General features: G+C 43.7%; 1 protein-coding gene across 3 annotated transcripts; it reads right to left on the bottom strand.

Moving 5' to 3' along the window:
• Positions 1-92: 92 nt before the first annotated feature.
• Positions 93-18,872, bottom strand: CSE1L (chromosome segregation 1 like). 3 transcript variants are annotated; one of them, XM_056507465.1, is made up of 25 exons: positions 18,762-18,872; positions 17,666-17,761; positions 17,022-17,164; positions 15,914-16,015; positions 15,394-15,539; positions 15,008-15,098; positions 14,636-14,743; positions 13,673-13,765; positions 12,268-12,435; positions 12,037-12,166; positions 11,277-11,342; positions 9,828-10,030; positions 9,578-9,662; positions 8,786-8,847; positions 7,926-8,062; positions 7,665-7,768; positions 7,029-7,126; positions 6,004-6,154; positions 5,276-5,484; positions 4,144-4,241; positions 3,851-3,936; positions 2,758-2,839; positions 2,187-2,333; positions 1,139-1,370; positions 93-616 (listed from the first exon to the last, which is right to left on the bottom strand). In XM_056507465.1, the coding sequence occupies exons 2-25, from the start codon at positions 17,748-17,750 to the stop codon at positions 527-529; spliced, it is 2,916 nt and encodes a 971-aa protein (XP_056363440.1). In that variant the 5' UTR covers positions 17,751-17,761; positions 18,762-18,872; the 3' UTR covers positions 93-526. The 3 variants fall into 3 exon arrangements, with proteins under 3 accessions (XP_056363440.1, XP_056363439.1, XP_056363441.1); XM_056507464.1 differs by lacking the exon at positions 18,762-18,872 and adding an exon at positions 17,986-18,210; XM_056507466.1 differs by lacking the exon at positions 18,762-18,872 and adding an exon at positions 17,872-17,964.
• Between the last annotated feature and the right edge of the window lie 456 nt (positions 18,873-19,328).

The raw sequence follows: 19,328 nt of genomic DNA, 5'->3' as shown, positions 1-19,328 counted from the left end.
CTCACAGTTCCACTATTTCATATTCTATCCTAAGTGTAAAACATTTTTTTAAAACAACTAGATTCTTCTCAAACAGTAAGTGCACAGTGACAGGCATTTTAAACAAGTACTTATTTATTCACAATTTAGATAAAGTTTAAGGAAAGACAAAAGAAATACAAAGGACAACATTAAAATGAAAAGGAATTTTAGTGACTGAAGTGAATTTCTACAGCCAGTGCTCTCCACACATTTCCAAATATTATCCAAACACTGCAGATGCAGATTTCAAATCAATCCCGTAACAAACTGCTATGACTATTCCCTTTGAGATAAAACTGGGAATGGAAGTTAGCCCCCTTTATCTACGAGCACACAAACCTTCAAATTCTTCAGTTTCAGCTTAAAGCCACACTTATCTTTTACAAGATGGAATCTGCAATACAATTTCAAGCAGCTTTTTCATTTTGTCAGAGCCCTGCTATAAGAGTCAGTGTCGACCTTCTGCAGGACAATCCAGCTCTGCTCCTGCTTGTGAGGCTGTGACTCAGAGCAGACTGACACTGGCAGCCTGGAGGTACCCCTGGAGATACTGCAAGGCTTCTGCGTTCAGGCTGGTGCTCAGCATGGACAGGACCTGCAAGCACAGGGTGGGCAGAGCTGTCAGCAGTGAAACACAAACCCTGCTCTGCTGCCTCCTGCCATCACACACACAGGTCAGAGCAGCAGCCAGCCACGGCCAAGTGGCTGATTTCTCAGGCAACCTTCACTCACCAAAATCTTGGGCAAAACAAAGGGCTGTGAGCTGCAAGAGTTAACTGTGCACCCACCCTGTCTAATTTTATATGAGCTGCCTTAATTCCCCAAGTACATGCAACCAGCAGAACTCAAGACAAGTATGAGTTACAGACCATCAAGTGTATAAATTTTCTTTTTAAAAATGGCATATTTAAGCTTATTGCAAAATTAAGTGCTGTGAAAATAAGGTCTTTCTAAGGCTCCTAAAGAAAACCCTCACAAAAGCTACACCCCAATACAGAATAAAAACATAGCACCTTGCATTCTAGTCATGACCTACTTCACTTAGCTGATTATCAAACATCAGCAGAGACCCATTCCTACAAAGGCAGAATCAGCATGCAGCTGTGCAGGCACCTACCCTGCCTGGGCAGGCTGTGGACAGTTTGTGCAGGGACTGTGCCAGGTGGATCCTGGGGTTGTTCACCATCTGCCCTACAGGATCGTGCTCCTTCTTGCCAGCAAAGGCCAGCTGAGAGAATGCAGTCTGGTAGCCTGGAGTATCCTCTATGTCAATGAAGTGCTCCTCATCAGGGATGGTGTCATCCTCAGGCAGCTCAAAGAGGCCAATGAGGGCCTGCAGCAAAGGAATCCTGGCAGCAGAGAGGGGAGGCAGAATTGGAGTGCTTAAAATACAGGATAGGGGTATTTTACAAGGACGCTCAAGTTACTTGGAACCCTTATGATTTAGCCTTTGCAGGTACTTGCTTGGCTACTGAAATTGTAAATGCCCAAGGTATGTTGGACCAGAAGAACTGTGGGTCTGAATATTTTACAGGCATAATGTGGGTACTCTTGTCAACAGCTTGAGCAATCTATGTATTAATCAGGACAAATTGTCATGAAACACACCTAAAAAGAGCAATGATTCCAATCACAACTTCCCTCTAAGCACATTAAAAAAAGTTCTAGTTCGGGGATCTAGTCTGGGATCCAGTGATTATCATCAAATTTAAACTACCTGGCATGCTGGACTACTGGACTGCTTGACAATCAAACTTCCCTGGCAGCTTCCCCCAACAGTCCACTCTCAAGCTAAGATATGACAGTTTCTGTCAGGTTATGAATATGCTCAGCTCTCCTGACTAGAAGAGTTTTAAGTCGAAACTGGGTCTAGCTTTTCAGAAAGAACACAAGCTGGAGGAAAGCAGCATATTTCCCTAAATGCATCTCCAGGACCCAAATCAGGCTATCTCCATCCAAAACATCTCAAACCGGTTCTGTTATCCTCTCTGAAAACACAGTTTCATTTGCTGAGAAACAGAAGCAGTATGAAAAGCCTAAAACAGCCTTGTGGGCCTGAGGAAATCACAAAGGAGTTTCCTTCAAGGATGTGTTTTAATCTGAGCTCATATTTTCAGTAACTCAAACAGCCTCACTAGCACAGCCTGAAGAAGTGTGGTACCTACCACAGCTTGGTGTACTCAGTGTCCATCATGGGAGGACATTCTGTTAGTATTTTTGTAATGCCAACAGCACAGATTTTCTTTTCAACTTGTCCAGACACTTTTTGGATTTCAGGAATTATAATTTTCTCCAACACCATTCCAAACATCCTATGGTGGCATTGAGAGAAAAAACATTAGAAAGCCTTATCAGCCTTATGGTGACAAAAGAGAACCAGAATATGTATCACTAGGAAATAGAGACAACCAGATAATTTTTTAAGATGCTGCCCTGTTGCAGTGGACATCTGCATACACAAACTTTTCACAAAGGATAACGACTAAAAATATCCATCTTTCCTTTTCATAATCTTCTTAGATTAGTAACTTTAACCATTAGTGAGGAACTGTGGTCAGAAATTCAGAAAAAGAAGACTTTCTAGACAAATAAACAAACCACATTAAGAGAAACATTTGGCCAGTCAAATTAGTGATAAATGTAGTCTGACAGTCTTGCTAAACAGACAACTCTTTCTTATTTCAAAAGATAAAAATAACACAGCAGTATTAAGTATAATCAACAAAACATACTAACTTTGGCTGTATGCTGTCAAATATTTCTTGCAGAGCTAGTGCCCCATATCTTACACAATATAAGTTAATGAAGACAAGGAAACCTGCAACAAGAAAAAAGTCGAAGTAAAACTCAATGTGGAAACAAAGGAATAGCTTTGGAGTCAGCAGCAAAATACATTCCAGCAAGTTTTTCAAGGGGATAGAAATGGCAGTCTTTATATGTGTTCAGTTTAAGTGAAGTACATGAACTTGCTACCATGAAATTTGTCTAAAAACTCAACTTGTCACACACGACACAAAAACAAGGTGGTACAACAAGACAAGAGTCACTCCTTTTCCCCTTACAGCAGTTAGAAAAAAGCATTAGAAAAGCCATTTGCAATTTTTTTCAGATCAAGCACCAAAGAAACTCTTTAAAAACCTCCACTTTTAGCAGAAAACTTCACACAATGCAGACTCTGAAGTGAGGTATGAGCCCCTTTGCACAGGTGCAGGATATTAAATGATCCACTTCAACTTTGTTTGTGGAAGACCATTATAAGCAACTCTATCATTCTTGCTCCTATCAGGTAGCATTAACCAGATAATTATAGGGTTAAATAATGGACATTGTCATACTTACAAAATTATTTTAATGATACTACACAAATTATGCAATCTTCTTGTGACAGCATGAATTACCAGAATATGTATTTCAATAAACTGTCACAGCTTTGCCAGTTTAACATGAAACCTTATCAGTAAATTTAGTCACACTAAGGCCAAAATGACACAAGAGCATGGAGTATTTCAGAGCACTAACACACAGGACATGTGGTCCGCATTGCTGTGCTGCACAAGAGGAAAGTTTGCTGCTACTGGCTGGATATTAAATGGAGACATTTTCAGATAATGACATCATACACTAGGAAAGGAAGAGAAATAGGCAAGTCTTGTCCATTATTTTAATTTCATTCCTTCCATTTCCATGAAGTAAGTGTCACCTGCCCCATACACCCCTCTTGATGACAAATACTTTGGAGCAAGTCCTTGGAGTCACCACTCCCCCAGGACACTTGTTCTGTGCAGCTGCACCTCTGTCACCAGAGCTTTCCACAGAGCAAGGAACTTACTTTTGATAAATTTTGTTGTTTTGGAATTTTGAAGTCTTTGGAATAGCAGAATGAAGATCTGTTTCCTGTACTGGTCAACTGATTCACTGGAAATTTAAAAGGATAGTTATTCAATTCACACTAGGACTTTACTGATGCTACTTCACAGAAAACATGTAGAGAATTGTTCAAATCTGTTTGACTGAAAAATGTGACGTTTTCAGTTGTTAAAAATTAACATTTGGTATGTTTATACACTTCATAATTAAAGTCTACAGAAGTTAGCTTTAGATGCAATGTCAGCTCATACTCACGGGGGCATATGCTCGATGATGCTGTTTAGAAGATAGAACCCTTGATGATCATTAGCTTTAGAGGCAATCAACTTCTGGAACACACCTAACAATCCAGGCTGCAAGAAAAGCAGATATAAAACCCTAGGCAACAATTCTTCATATGTGACCTACCAAAAAATTGACCTTTACCATCTAAGGCATACACCAAGGTATAAGCCTTCATAAGCTAAGCCAGGATTCAGCTGCTGTGGTTCAGGTCAAGAAAGACCCAGTTTGGCTCCTTCTCACTCTCTCTTCTCAAGACTGTTCTGAACAGAACCTGAGAGTTCTCATTATCCACGTGTTTAACATGAGGCAAACAAGACAGGAAAACTGAAAACTTATCTGCTTGCAAGAGCCAAGAGCAGGAATTTTTTATCTTAGTTGACAAAAGCACAATAGCCTAGAATTCATCTTACACACGTAATGGAAAAGCAGCCAGAAAGCCCCATTGTGAGCACTGGTTTGTCTTTGTGTGCAATGCAGCAGTTTGCTGGAGTTCCTCAGTGTGTAAGCCCAGAGCAGCATGCTTGGGCAGCATGCTTGGGGCAAGCTGTGGGCAGCCTGGGGCAGGCTCTGACAGCCTGGGGCAGGGCTGGGGCAGGCTGGGGCAGGCTGGGGCAGGCTCTGACAGCCTGGGGTAGGGCTGGGGCAGCCTGGGGCAGGGCTGGGGCAGGGCTGGGGCAGGCTCTGACAGCCTGGGGCAGGGCTGGGGCAGGCTCTGACAGCCTGGGGCAGGGCTGGGGCAGGCTGGGGCAGGCTCTGACAGCCTGGGGCAGGGCTGGGGCAGCCTGGGGCAGGGCTGGGGCAGGCTCTGACAGCCTGGGGCAGGCTGGGGCAGGCTCTGACAGCCTGGGGCAGCCTGGGGCAGGGCTGGGGCAGCCTGGGGCAGGGCTGGGGCAGGCTCTGACAGCCTGGGGCAGGCTCTGACAGCCTGGGGCAGGGCTGGGGCAGGCTCTGACAGCCTGGGGCAGGGCTGGGGCAGCCTGGGGCAGCCTGGGGCAGGCTCTGACAGCCTGGGGCAGGCTGGGGCAGGCTCTGACAGCCTGGGGCAGGGCTCTGACAGCCTGGGGCAGGCTCTGACAGCCTGGGGCAGCCTGGGCACACTCACGATCTTGTCGGCCGCAGCGCTGGCGATGGTGCTGGCGCCCCGCTCCAGGTACGCCTGCAGCAGCCTGACCAGAGGGGGAATGTTTCCTGTCCTTTCCCAGAGAACTGGCTGCAGCAGGTGGGGAAACAGCGCCATGTAGGACGATGGGATTTCATTTTTATGCATTTCTAAAAGTAGGGACATCACTTGAAACACATAGGGAATGAACTCTGGAAGAGAAATGAGGACATTTGCAAAGTCAGACAACATGGTCACTGTCAGTTCCCAGAAACCTCATATCTGTGGACTGAACCCACAATTAAATATTATCACAAAGAACCCACTATTTAATATTATCACAAAGATTTCAATAAATAAAACTCTGAAGAAATATATATTCCCAAATGTAACTATTCCAAAAATTAGCAAGCATTGCATACATACACTTTCTATCTCCTCTAACCAGTATAATGTTTCAGAACATATAAAAACAAACTACTACAAACAAGGCAATAGAATTAAGAATAATATTAAGAGGCTTTGGAGTGGTAACTGCTAGGTATTTTAAAAATGCAATTTAACGTAAGTGAATGCTGTTGACATACCCTATGGAACAATCTAAACATTTTCAGACTGTGAAAATGTTGTTTCTCCCCTTGAATTTCCTGTGCTGCAAAAAACCTGCCCTAAATTAAATCCCAGCAGCCAGCCCAGTGAGGAGAGCCCAGGCACTGAGGCACTGTCCTTACCCTGCACATCATTCTGCAGGATCTCTGTGAACACCAGGAACAAAGCCTCCTCAAAGCTCCCCACTGCCTCTGGGTTTGCCTTGCATGTTATCCTTATCGACAAGCAGATGGACTCAAACATGTAATGGTTAAAATGAGGTTTGCTGGGATTCTGAAAACAAGTTATAAACAGATTAATCAACCCAAACTTGCACACAAGTCACTTATTTTTGCTAAATATATTTTTTATTTCAACTGAAGACTAAATAGCATTTCAGACTAGGATACTTGTAACTTATGTATTAATATGCTTATGAAATTAATTCCATAGATAAAAGCAAACATAAAGATCTCTAAGGCATAAAGGAGAGGGTCTTTTTGTAGCAAGTGTTTTTCAGAAGCTCTATATAACCTAGCAAACAGTTAAAATATCACAGAACAAAAGCCAGAAAAAGATTATTTTTCCATCTTCTAAGTGTTCAGTCAATTCTCTATGGAATACTCCTTATAGTCTTCAACTGAGTTTAAACTGCCCAGAGAAGGAGTTTTCTGGACACTCAATGAAGGTATTCTAAGGCATTCCCTATTGTCAATGGTTAAGAATTTAGCAAGTCTAAATAAAATACTAAGGGAATTTTACCCACCAAAAGCAGAAGGGTAATTTATTTAATTCAATCCCACATTTCAATGCTAAATTAGTATTAGCTTCAGAAGTTTCATGGGCAAAGAATACAGGAGTTGTGATAACACCAGATTATTGTACTGGTGGCCTCTGCACAAGCAAGCATTTATACTACAACAAACTAGCATTACAGAAAGAGTTCATATGCTGCTTCCAAACTTCAGATGAGAGCAGGGAGAATGATCTGAGAATATGTTCTAAAAGGAAGGTAGTACCTCACTGGAATGCTGTTTAAAATTAGTTGCATCAGAAAATATTGAACTATTTAGAGTATTGTAACAGAACACCACCAACAAGGCACACATAAGTCCCCAGAAGACTGCTCTGAAAGATAAAAGGTGAGCCTTTTGCTCTGCTTCTTTACCTTACTGACAGCCAGCAGTTTCTGTGTGAGCTGTGTGATGACAGAAGGGATGTATGGAATTATGGACTCCTGTAGCAGAGAAAAACTTCTCATGATGGCTGCAAATAAATGGAAAATTTTAGCTTCTGAAGACAAAATACATTTCTGCCACTCAATATATGCCTAAATCCTTTACCTTTTACTGTTAAAATAGGATCCCAAGAAATAAGGTACAGAACAAAAAGGGCACCTGCTGCAAGAACATTCAATCTACAATCAAGACAAAGCACAAAACAAAGTCTCCCTATCCCCATTTTACAGATGAACATAGCAGATTAACTTTACAAAGGCAAGTCTCAGATCTTACATCCTCTCAGCCATGATCAGACTGCTCAGACTTGCCCTGACACTGCCCAGGTAACTCTCCTGTCTCCAAGGCTACCATTGGAGAAATCATTTCCCACAGCACCATTATGTTTGGTGCTCCTCTCTGGTACCATAAGTTTAGTCAAAGATGACTTGATATAGCCTGATGAGTAACTGCAGGCTCTTCAAAACATTTGCATAAAACAGGTTTTCAAATAAAAATGTCAGGAACTTGTAACTGTAAGCCTTTACTTGAAGTTAACCAAGTTATTCTTATATTGTGGCCTTTACCTTTCATAATGTATTCATTTTCAGATGAGCCAGGAAGTGTCAGAGCTTTGAAAAGGTTGGTTAACAGCACTTCTACAAATGGAGCCATTTCTGCAGCTGTAATGCTGTTAAATGAAACACAGCTCTTTAATGATGAAAGAGTCACAAACTTCCAGCCTTATACAATATAATATATGACACAGAGGATCCTCTACAGGTATTCCTCACCCTTAATACAAAAAATCTATGCAGCAATGGATTTATTTCTGCCTGAAAACTTACAGGGTAGCATTATTTGTGCCTCTCATGGTAAACAGTCTTTCAAGAGCATGGGCAGCATAGGTGTGGACCACAATACTTTCTGCTTGGAGGTGATTGATTAAGAGAGGAATAGACACCAGCAGCTGTTCTTTTGGTACCTACAAAAGTACAGCAACAGATCACAAGTACATTAAAAATGCAGATGGTTCAAGTCTAGAGCACAAGCAAGCTCATCAGTGACATGCACAGGGAGTATCTTGGGAGGCTCCTCCTGCTGCTACTTCACATCCTGACAAGGGGGTACCTGCTTCTGTCATTGTTCATACTATGCCCCTGAACACCAATGGTACATTGGATCTGCAGTAAGTGCAGGTAATCCTAATGTACATTTCCCTTTCCATTTTACTTTGCCTTAATAGGTAATTTAAAAAATCAAGGTTTAAAAAAACCAAAATCACAGATATTTCATAAAAAATGAATAAAGGTAATCTGGAATAATATGCAGTATTTTCTCACCCCATCTCACGAATCAGAAAAGGTGAAGGACAAAACTGCTGGACTGTAACTATTACTGCAATGATAGAAGCAATCAAGGGTATTTGCACTAACACTGACTTGGAAACATCTGAATGTGTCACAGAATTAAGCAGTTAAGATATTCAGTGTTCCCTCAGCATATGGACAGCATATAGACTCATGTTAATTGGATATTTATAACAGTATCATTTAGTTTCTAAACTGAAAATTCAGCATGAAGTGTTGTATATGACTATCAAACACCTGTTGAGCTACCATATGGCCAAGTGCAATAAATTAGGTTTGGCAAGTATAAAGTAACAACCTACAATATGTTTTTCCATAAGAGTAAATGAAAAACTTACTTGGTTTCTAAAAATCATGATATATTTGATACCATCTGCTTTTAGCACAGGGAATTCATTCACTGAAATAGAAAAAGATGCAAACTTCGTTGATACTTCTCATTCAAATGTGATTACTGAACATGTACTATATATACAGGTGATACCTGACACTAAGTAATAATTTTCCCCTGTAGAAAAGAATTAAGACAATCTTTTTCTACATTTCTTAGCTCCTGCACTTCAGTATGGGCACTGTTAGAATATCAGTTTTAGGTACAAATCACACCCCAGTACCATTAAAAGTAAGCTCAGATGAAATGTCATCTTCTGTTTTCAATTTTAGCAGCCTTCAATTACACATTTCAAGATGCTGTAAGATAATTGTTTAAGTGTAAAAAACACTATGTGGTTTAAATCTAGACATCCACAACCTCATCAATGGGGACTATACAGGCCATGACCTAGCCTCAGGATTTTAACTTCTCAGGGTTTTGTAGAGCATAGAAGTTAACCATAAGGTCTCAAATACAGAAATCAAGTTACTTTGATTCAACAAGTTCAAGCATGCAGCTGATAGCAATGTGTGTATACATGGCCTGATCTTGCAGAGAGCAGGAGGGAAGGAGGCAATCCACCTGCTGTAACAGCTCCTTCTCTGCTGGCCACACAAAAATGCATTTGTGCCAGGGGCTAACAGCCTGTCTCAGAGATCCTGCTGGCAAAGGAGTGCTTGAGACTTCACAAGCAATGGTTGCTGTCAAGGTTATGATAAATCACAAAAACACCATATCAAAATGAACACTAACTTACCAGTAGCAGACTTTAAGTCAGGTTGAATGTGGTTCACAAAGAATTCTGTCAGATTAACGAGTTCATTGGCCTGTGTTATTCCATGCTGCAAGAAGCAAAAAAAAACTGTGATAGGATTATATAAAAGGGCAGCTTTCCATCTCATCAACTACTGCACACACAGTTGCTCCCTCTCTGAAGCACTGCAGGCCTCCTCTGCACTGCAATATCTGAGTGCAGGCAGAGTACAAGGAGTAGAATGTACCAGTACCTTCTGTGTCTGAGCTTTGGATGCCAAAGATGTTACAAGGTAAATAGCTGCATCTTTGTGCTTCCAGTTAACAGATGGATTCTTTGCATATTCTTGCAGCATAGAATTAACATATCCAGAAAAAATCCCTGTCACAGGTCCTTCAAAAAATTTGCACAAGCCTCTGACCAGATCACAAGCTGCTCTGCGCCTGGTGTCAATATCTGCACGAGAACAAAAGGTTCTTAGAATCTGAGAAAGCAGACAGCTTTTCATATTAACAAACATAAATTACCAAACAGTAACAGCTTCTCAAGGTGCTTCTCTGGGTGGTGCTAACAGCCAGGGTTTGGCTGCTGCTGAAGAGCATGGTCACAGTTGTCAGGGCTTCCTCTTCCTCCTGCTTTGCCTTCTGAGCAAGTAGCTTGGGGCAGGCAAGAGGATGGGAGGGGACAACTAATTAGGGCAGCTAATCCAAACTGACCAGCAGGACATCCCATGCTGTATGACATGCTCAGCAGTAGAAACAGGGAAGGGGGTCTGGGAGAAGTAGCCATTGCTCAGGGACAGGCTGGGCAAAAGCCTGCCTGTGGCCAGTGGTGAGGCAGTAGCTTTTCTCCCCTTTCCTTACTCTTTCTTTCACTTAAAGTGTCTTTATCCATGAATCTTCTCCCTTTCACCCCTCCCACTCTCTCCCTCCCATCACACTGCAGCAGGCTAGACCACAAGCCCACCACACCTGACAGGACATTTTTGTAAACAACTTCACAAATACCTAAAATGCAGCCAATGCTGGATAAGAATTATGTTTTCTTGAAAAAATTTCAAAAACGCTTCCTCCAATTTTGTCCTCCACTGCAAGCATACAGTAATTCCTTCAATCTATTATGAAATGCCGTCACTTCAGAAGTGTCTGTCAGTGAAGTGCTGGGGGCAGAGCTGTCACAGAGGCAGATTTGGCTCGCTCAGGCTCCCCCAGCACTGCAGCAGCTGGGCTGGCACAGCCATGCCCCAGGGCAGGCACTGCTCTGAACACATGCCACGGCCCAGGCTGGCTGCTGGCCAGCTGGCTAAGCACAGCTTGTGTGCAGCCCCAGGCAGAACTTCAGTTTAAACACCAAGAGTCTCTCCCTGCTATTTAAAACTCCACACATAGTATCTAATACACAACTGGCTACTACTCAGCATTGACTTACAGCTGTATTTGCTGAAAGGAGAAGTGGGCAGTGCAGGAGACATACCAATCCAATTAAGGAAAACCCCCATAAAAACACTGCTCAAACCAGAAAGACATTGTGACAAGCATATCGTGACAGCAGGCTTGATCACAGACTGGATAAAATCCAGCTGGGGGTGCTGTGGAAACCTTCTCCATTTCAAAATGAAGTTATAAAAGCTTCAGTAAATTACTTCAGCTCTTTAGAGCTATATTTAAAGACCAAGTATTCTTAGTATAAATCTGTGGATTACCAGATCCTTCCAAATCCCTTCTTATATACTCTTCAGAATTATCTTCAAACGCTTCTTCATCAGCCGCTGAAAATATAAAATACATGGAAGTTGAAGTACTGAAGTCTCTGGCTTTTATGGTAAAAGCATGTATCATTATCAACTTGATATTTTTTCCAAAGGCCTTTCTAAAACATTAACATTAATTAAGAAGAAATACTCAGCCAGACTAGTCTGTTTAGCTTCTGCCCCACAAATTAGTCTTTCCTATCCATGGGCTGATGTATGGATTCAAAGAAAAACCTCCAACACATATTCAACACCAGGGGCATTTGAAGAGGCTTTCAGAGTCACAGACTTAAGAGGGAGAAGCTTCTTATCACTGCAACATTTTTTCACTGCATTTTAAATATAGGATCAATATGAGCCATCAATATGAGCCATCAAAACCTAGAGAACTAAACACTACAATTTGGTAGGCCTGATATTCCTGCCTATTTAGGCTCCTTGAATTATTGAGATACTCACTTCAATTGTAGAAATTTATTGGTGGCACATGACCTAGACTTCCTCCACTGGGATTTCAACATGTAAAGTTAGGTTTATTCATACAATGCTACAAAGCCCACAGGACAGCAATCTGCTGCAGAAACTTGGGTTTGAATCTAGCACTAAGGTACACAAGAGGGAATCCTCAATTCTTAGCCCTGCAAAGCAACATGTCATGATAATTAGTTAGATTTTTGTTGTGTTTTTCAAAATTTAACTCTCAAAAAGTTACCTCTAAATTCCATATTGGGAACGATAACTTTTTCACAGATGCTTGTCAATGTACTCTGGTCTTCAAACAGATGCTTGTAATGTGGTCTCTCACAAACTGAGGCCAGAAACTGGATTGCATTACTGACCAGCTGCAGCACCACAAACAGAACACAAAACTTCAGTATGACTGATCCACTTGTGATCTATAATTTATTATTAAACCTGACAAGATCACATTTTAGCAACTCACCAAGTCATACTTCACTTCCTGGCCTGTCGTGACTAACAGATTCCAGATTGCTGTTACGAAACGTGGCAGGTAGGGCTGGAATTCTTCATCATATTTTTGAGCATATAAAGCAGCATTATCACAAATTTGTGATTTCAAGAGCTCCAGCAATCCAGCTTCCTCTTCATCCTCACATAAAACAAAACTAAGAACTTAAACATCCAAACTTCAACACTACTTAAACATCAAAAGTATCAATGTATTTCAATTATTTACATCACTGTTTCACCATGTTCTAAACAGGTGAAAGAAATTCCTCATGTCCCTGGAACTACTGTATTTTGCTAATCTGTACCCAAACTGCTCTTAAAGTTAGAAATCATACCTGCATTTCAAATCAAGGTACTGTGTACTTGAAAAGAAACACAATGGTTCACACAAAATTAATTTACAAATGTAATATGGGAAAGACCACACGAGGCATTGAAAAATATGCTTAGAGCCACTACATCATGATTCTTTAATTGGACTAGTTGTAGAAGTCCCCTCCCCTTCCCCAGATCAGCACAGACGTTTGTGGAACAACAATGTGAACTGGGAAATTGAGCTGGAATTAAAAAAAATAACTCAACCAAACTGTACCCCAGCTCTGTCTGCCCCTCTTCCCTCCACCCCCACCTTTCAGCTCTATTGCCTGTCCCAGTTCAGCTTCACAGTGCTTGTGCTGGGAGCAGTCCACAGACATGAGACAAAAGAGCAGCAAAGCTTCTTCTAGCAGCAGGGTAACTAGAGCATAACATACACTTAATATGCCTCCCTATGTGCTGCCAAGAAATTTATAGAGTTCTTTTGGCTCCATCAAGTGGCAAACTATTGTGCTGTTTTTGGAAGACATCAGCACTTAAAATGCACAAAACATGCACAAAAATAACTGGAGCTTTGCTGAGCTGGTATCAGCTTTCACCAGTGAAATTACTGATTCTTTAACTAGACCAAGACAGCAAATGCTGAAGTGCTTAAGAGATGCCCTGCCCTCTATGTTCAATTGTTTCAAGCTCTTTAAATTACCCTGTTTTCTAGAACACAGTGCATGAACCAGCTGAAAGGTACAGAAAGCCTGAGCCCTGTGATGCTAATGGTCAGGTTACTTCAGCAGCTGTTCCTGAAAGAACCAACTCAGTGATCAGTATTGGTAATTTGATTTCTGTGCATAGCTGGGTATAGCTGTAACTGTCACACAACTTGAAGAACTGAACCTCAAATTTTTTAGGACAGCAGAGCAACTCCTCTTAAACTCCATTCTCTTACAGTCATTCTACTCCTATGTTTGCCCCACAAAAGCCACTGATTGTTCAGAATCAAACCTAAGTTGTCAGCCCACCCTCTCCCCTACAGATGCAAGCCAGGTGGTTTATGCAGTACTTACATCAGTCTGCAAGAGTTTATTATCTAAAGTTAAAAGGCTGTGAAAGTTTGTCATCCATGTTTCCATGTTATCTTCAAAAAACTCAGGAAGATCCTGTGAAGGAAAAGCATAAATTTACATTTTCATTTCTGATTACCATGCTTAGGTAACATACCTACACTGGAAGCAGTGCATTCACCTTACAATCTACTGAGGGACAATAACCTGTGGAAAACAGTCTTCAAATTGAAAGAGTGCCCCTTCCTCTTCCTGAACAAAAGCTGTTCTGGCAGAGCCCTGAAGTAAAATAGTCCCAAATAAACTAGCTGCTTAGACTCTAAACAGATCACATTTTTATAATTAATGAGCCTTATCACCTCCTACTCTCAGAAAGAGGAAAACACAAGTCTTTTTTGACTCCAGCTTGTATTTTTGCCCCCTATGGAAGAACATCCCAAGGAATCCAGGCACAACCACACTTCACAGACTTGCATTCATGCTGAGATACTAAACAAACATCATGTCAGCAAGGGAGCTTTTTACCATTTCCCATACAGCACACTTAGCAATGTCCAAATGCAGGTCTGACTCCAAACCCAGACAACCCACCCTGCTCCCAGAATTACTGCCCTACAGTGCACAGAGCCACATGCCATGTAGCCCTGCAGTATGTGACGCTGTTCCTGTCAGTACAGACACCTTTAGCAAGGGGCACAGTGAACAGGAGCCCAGGCATTGGACTCCTGCCTTTCCCACACCACCTCCCTGCAGCAATGCCAGCTCAGACTCTCCTGAACTTGAGTTTACAGAGGGCCAAGCTAATGCCTCCAATAACCCTTCCTTGTTGTGCTTTTACTCCAGCAGATGCATTGGTGATTTTTCCTTTTGCCATAAAGCGTGGCTTTGAAGGCTGCCTCAAATGAATTCTATAGTAACAGCTTCTTTAGAACAAAGTGAAACTATCCCAAGAACAAGAAGATTCACCTGAAAATTTAAACTGTAGAACAGCTTTGCAATCAGAATGAGTGAAGAAAAGAGAACCTTCAGGGCACTGGCATCATTTGCATGTGTGCTGCAAAGTTCAATAGTTGCCTAGAAAAAATGCAAGCTTGTCAAGTACAAAACCCACACCAACAAAAAAATATTGAAAAGTGTAATGGACTGGGTTTTTTTTAAACTGGAAAATATGGTTATTTTTCATGTTCTTATCAATCCTGTTAGGTCCCAGTTCATTACTTGAGTTTGAACCCTTTTAACAGTTTCAAACAATAATTCTTGAGTTTTAATTTTACAGGTACCCATAGCAAGCAATTCAGAACATTAAAGTTGTTTTAGAAATGACTCAACAAGAAATACCTTGAAGAGATTTGTCAAGGGTAAAGCAAAGGCATCAAGAACAAGTTTGATCTCTGTCCATAATTCATTTGACTTAAATTCATGGCGATACCTGACAAGTTAGAGAGAAACACATGAAAAACAGAATAGGCTTCACATTTATTGCCAAATTAATTCACACAGAGTTTTGTCTTGTACTGAACCCTGAAACATATATTGTCAAGTAAACAAGAACTAAACAACATGGCTCAAAACCATGCAAGGTGTACAATTTGATAACAACTTAAAAGGTGTACGTAGAAGCCACAACAACAGGTTTTGTAGGTGTCCAAAATGGAGCGTAACAGTCCAACATACCAGCTGCCCAGAACATTTCCAAGCCACAGCCCACCCCCTTCTCTCTGTACCTCTTAAACAAAGAGTGGGCGGTGCGCAGGACGCCGTTGATGACGTGGAAATCCCCGCTCTGGAAGCGATTCACCATCTCTGTCAGCAAGTCTGGCCACTTCTGGGGGAAGTCCTCCCGCCCTATGATACTGATGGCATCACTCAGCTGCAAAGGAAACACAACTGGACGTGACAGAACAGCACAGGGCAGCCCTGCCAGCTGCAAACATCCCAGAAAATCCTGCTCACTCTTGCCCAATTCAAAACTCACTGCCTTAAGTATCTACTGCTTTCCACACAAATGCAAAAAATTCACCTTAAGTTCTCACCTTCTAGAATTGCTGTTTAACTGCCTTGTGTTAGAACTCAGCTAAAAGTAATCATCTTGAAAAAAAGTTAAAGTAGGTAGAAAAACCTGTGACAATATCCTTTGGATCAGGGTGAGCTCACTGGTAAGGGAACTGAGCTCTGCCAATAACCTCTAGACATGCTTAGAATATTCCCAAAGTTTAATGGATACAACCAGGAAAGACTTATTACCTGCTTTTGAATTTGTTCTGGGCTGCTAAGCATCAAGGGCACTATGTTGGCTTTAATGGCTACTCTGTCCGATTCACAGATTTTGTTTGGCTCATCCTCAACCTAAAATGGAAACAATAATTAAGTTATGGGCATCTCAGTATTCTCTAGGAAATGAGATATGATCAGCATTTCAGAAACCAACTGTTTATACTGATTTATGCAACTATTGCAATGCTGAAGAACCTAAGAACTAAGAAGCAGACTGTTAGAGACACTGCCTTCAATGAATCTGGAACAGCAGCATCTGAAAAAAGAAAGAAATAATGTCTTTCTGTAAAACTTTCAAAGTTTTTTTCTCCTTCCCTAAGGGTAACTTTTCAGGTCAGCAATTGAGCAGCAGTGAGGGTGGGTGCACATGGCAACACAATCCCCACATTTAACCAAGTCTCCTTTTCCACCACACCAAACAGCACCTCTGCCAACCCCACAAACTGATTTTGTGTGAGCTGTCTCAAGCCATCCTTTCTAGAGACTATACATGAAGGTTACACAATCCAAACCCTAACACTGACTTTAACAGTTATTTAACCAGCTCAAAACACCAATCAGTTCCAAGTCCAGTCTTTCAGCAGTGCCAAGTAGTAGAAAATTGCAAAGCTGCTACTAAAGAAATAAAATAACGAGGTGGACTGTCCCAGCCAGTGACAGCATGACAGTCACATTATCTCTGACAACAGCACTGAAGTTCAGAGACCTGGAAATCATCCAACAATTAAAAGAGAAAAGCACCTCCAGAGAGACACTCAGTCTTGAGATACCTTAAAACTGATGGCACCACTACCCTTCTCATACCCCTTTTACCATCTTTCCACACACTTAAGTCAAAAGTTGCCATTTCAGAAGTTTGGGGTATGCTTATCTAAGCCATCCATCACTAATGGGCGTCCCCAGGGCTCAGTACTGGGGCCACTACTAATTAATATCATTACTGATGATCTGGATGAGGGCATCAAGGGCTCCCTCAGCAGGTTCACAGATGACTCTGAGCTGGCTGGAAGGTGAATCTGCTTATTGTACCTTAAAAGGATGATTAGTCCTTAGCACAGCTCCTTACTAGGATACCTACAATTCTCCAGTTCCTTTTAATGTAATTCTTGAACGTTACAGATGCACAGACTTTGATGACATTTTCCTGTGATTTCTCCAGCAGTGTTAAGAGTAACAGAGGATAGTTCTGGCTTCCTTCCACAGATTCAAGGAACTTCTCCGCTGTAAGAGAATACACTGAGCTTAGCAAAAGCTGAACTTTGTCAATAATGGCAACCCTACGATTTGTCTGAAATACCCAACACAAACACTTCCCAGAGCTTCACAAGAACATGTCTGACAAAAGGTATTACACTTCCTTGCTCCCCAGCTCCTCAGTGCTCCTGCCATCAACAGCAGCTCTGGGATCCCCAGCAGGATGGAGAAACACTGCCTCCTCACCCTTGGAAAAGCCACAACCCCAGAGAAGTATATCCTGGCTTGCTGTGAATAGCAGCACTGTTTTAAACAACATGCAAAAACAGCAACAAAAAAGAGCAAGAGCACAGAAAAACAAAAGAACAAAAAGCAGATAAAATTATTTGTATTTATATACATTCTTCACTTGGTTTTCACTTTAAAGGGATACTGAGAACTTCTGAGTTTGCATAAATATCCACTGAAGTTTTCAACACAGAGACAAGAAACAGAACTTTCTTGTTCTCAATCATGAGAATTACTTACCAGGGCGCCTTATAGTAGGATCTGGATCTAGTGTTTTCTTTAGATATTCAGTTAAAGTTTGTAAATTGGCATCACTGAGCTCCATTTTGGCAGAACCTAAAACACACAAGAAGTTTTGTTACAACCAGAGATCAGAAAATCTGTCCTAAAGCTACCCATGTACAACCAGCTCCCACAGAAGCAACATCAGCTCTTTTTGACAATACCTCACAAGCACAGTCCCCACAGGGGGCACCAGGCACAGCAAACATTCCACTGCTCAAGCTACAGGTTACTGCTGGGGGCTGGGTTAGGGACCCCAAACTCCAGAAGAGGCTTACACATCCAGCAGGCATGAGCCAGGTACAGCCAAAAGATGATCTCTTGTCTTTTCAGGACAAGAGGAATTTGGTTCTGCTGCCAGCCCCAGAAACTGCTCCTGACTGAAACAGCTGAACAGTCCTGCCCTACATAATTGTAAACAAAACCATTCAAAGTGTGTTGAAGTCAAGGCATTTTTAAAAAATCAAATACTCCTTATTAAGAAAAAAAAAAAAAAAAAAAAGAAAAATCTCAGAAGAAAATGCTTTTCAAAATAAGAGACAAAAGACTGTGCAAAGCCCGGCAGTGCCGGGGCAGGGCAGCGCCGAAACCGGCCCCGCGCCCCCCGGGCCCTTCACCCGGGTCCCGGCGCCGGGCCGCGCCTGCTCCGCTCGCGCTGCTTCCTGCGGCGGCCCCGGGACCGAGCCGGGCGGGGCCGTGAGGGGCGGCAGGGCCGGACCGGGACCGGGACCGGGACCAGGCCGGGCGAGAGCCCGAGCGGCCCCGGAACCCTCAGACTAACCCGGGCCCCTTCCCCCCGACTGGCAGCGGCCGCAGCCAATGAGGGGCGCGGGTTGCGCAGGCCCGGCGGCCTCGGACCAATGGCGGCCCGCGAGGGGCGGGCGGAAGGGCCCAGCATGGTGCGCTGCGCCTGTGGCCGCGCCGCGGGCCCAGCGCCGAGCGCGGCGCGGAGTCGGCGCGCGGCGCGGAGTCGGCGCGCGGCGGCCGCGGTGGCGCCGGTGCGCGGGGCCGCTGCAGCCCCAGCGCCGCGCGGGGCGGCACGTCCCGGACTCACCTGGCGGCTCCCCCCGGCAGCGGCGGCGGCGGCTCCGAGCGCTCCGGCTGCGCTTCACATTCAAACCGCCGGGCGAGGGCGCGGCGGCGGCTCCGTGACCGCATCGCGCGGGGCGGTGACATCGCGCTGCTGCCCGGCCAATCAGCGGCCGCTCCGGCCCTGGGCGCGCCGCTCGCAGCCAATCCGCGCCGCGTTAATGGTCGGTGGCCAATGGCCGGGCCCTTCCCACAAGGCCCCGCGGCGCCGCTCGCAGCGCTCCGGCCTCGCCCCGCCCCGGAACAGAGTGGGGCCGGGAGGGAGCGGGGCCCGGGAACAGAGCGGGGCCCGGGAACAGAGCGGGGCCGGGAGGGAGCGGGGCCCGGGAACAGAGCGGGGCCGGGAGGGAGCGGGGCCTGGCGGAGCCCGGGAACAGAGCGGAGCCCGGGAACAGAGCGGGGCCGGGAGGGAGCGGGGCCCGGGAACAGAGCGGGGCCGGGAGGGAGCGGGGTCCGGCGGAGCCTCGGGACGGTGCGGCGGAACCCGCCGGAGCCCCTGCGCTACGAAGGGAACGGGCCCGGCCCGGCGGCG

This window comes from Oenanthe melanoleuca, chromosome 20 (assembly GCF_029582105.1).
Source record: "Oenanthe melanoleuca isolate GR-GAL-2019-014 chromosome 20, OMel1.0, whole genome shotgun sequence".
Classification (NCBI taxonomy): Eukaryota; Metazoa; Chordata; class Aves; order Passeriformes; family Muscicapidae; genus Oenanthe; species Oenanthe melanoleuca.
The sequence above is the reverse complement of the archived record's forward strand: the minus strand, read 5'-3'. Positions and strand labels throughout refer to the sequence as shown.

Coding starts and splice junctions, on each gene's coding strand:
- CSE1L (XM_056507464.1), bottom strand. Junction 13,766..14,635: donor TCTACAGTTTAAATTTTCAG/GTGAATCTTCTT, acceptor TTTCCTTCACAG/GATCTTCCTGAGTTTTTTGA. Junction 1,371..2,186: donor ACTGAGTACACCAAGCTGTG/GTAGGTACCACA, acceptor CTCTGCTGCCAG/GATTCCTTTGCTGCAGGCCC.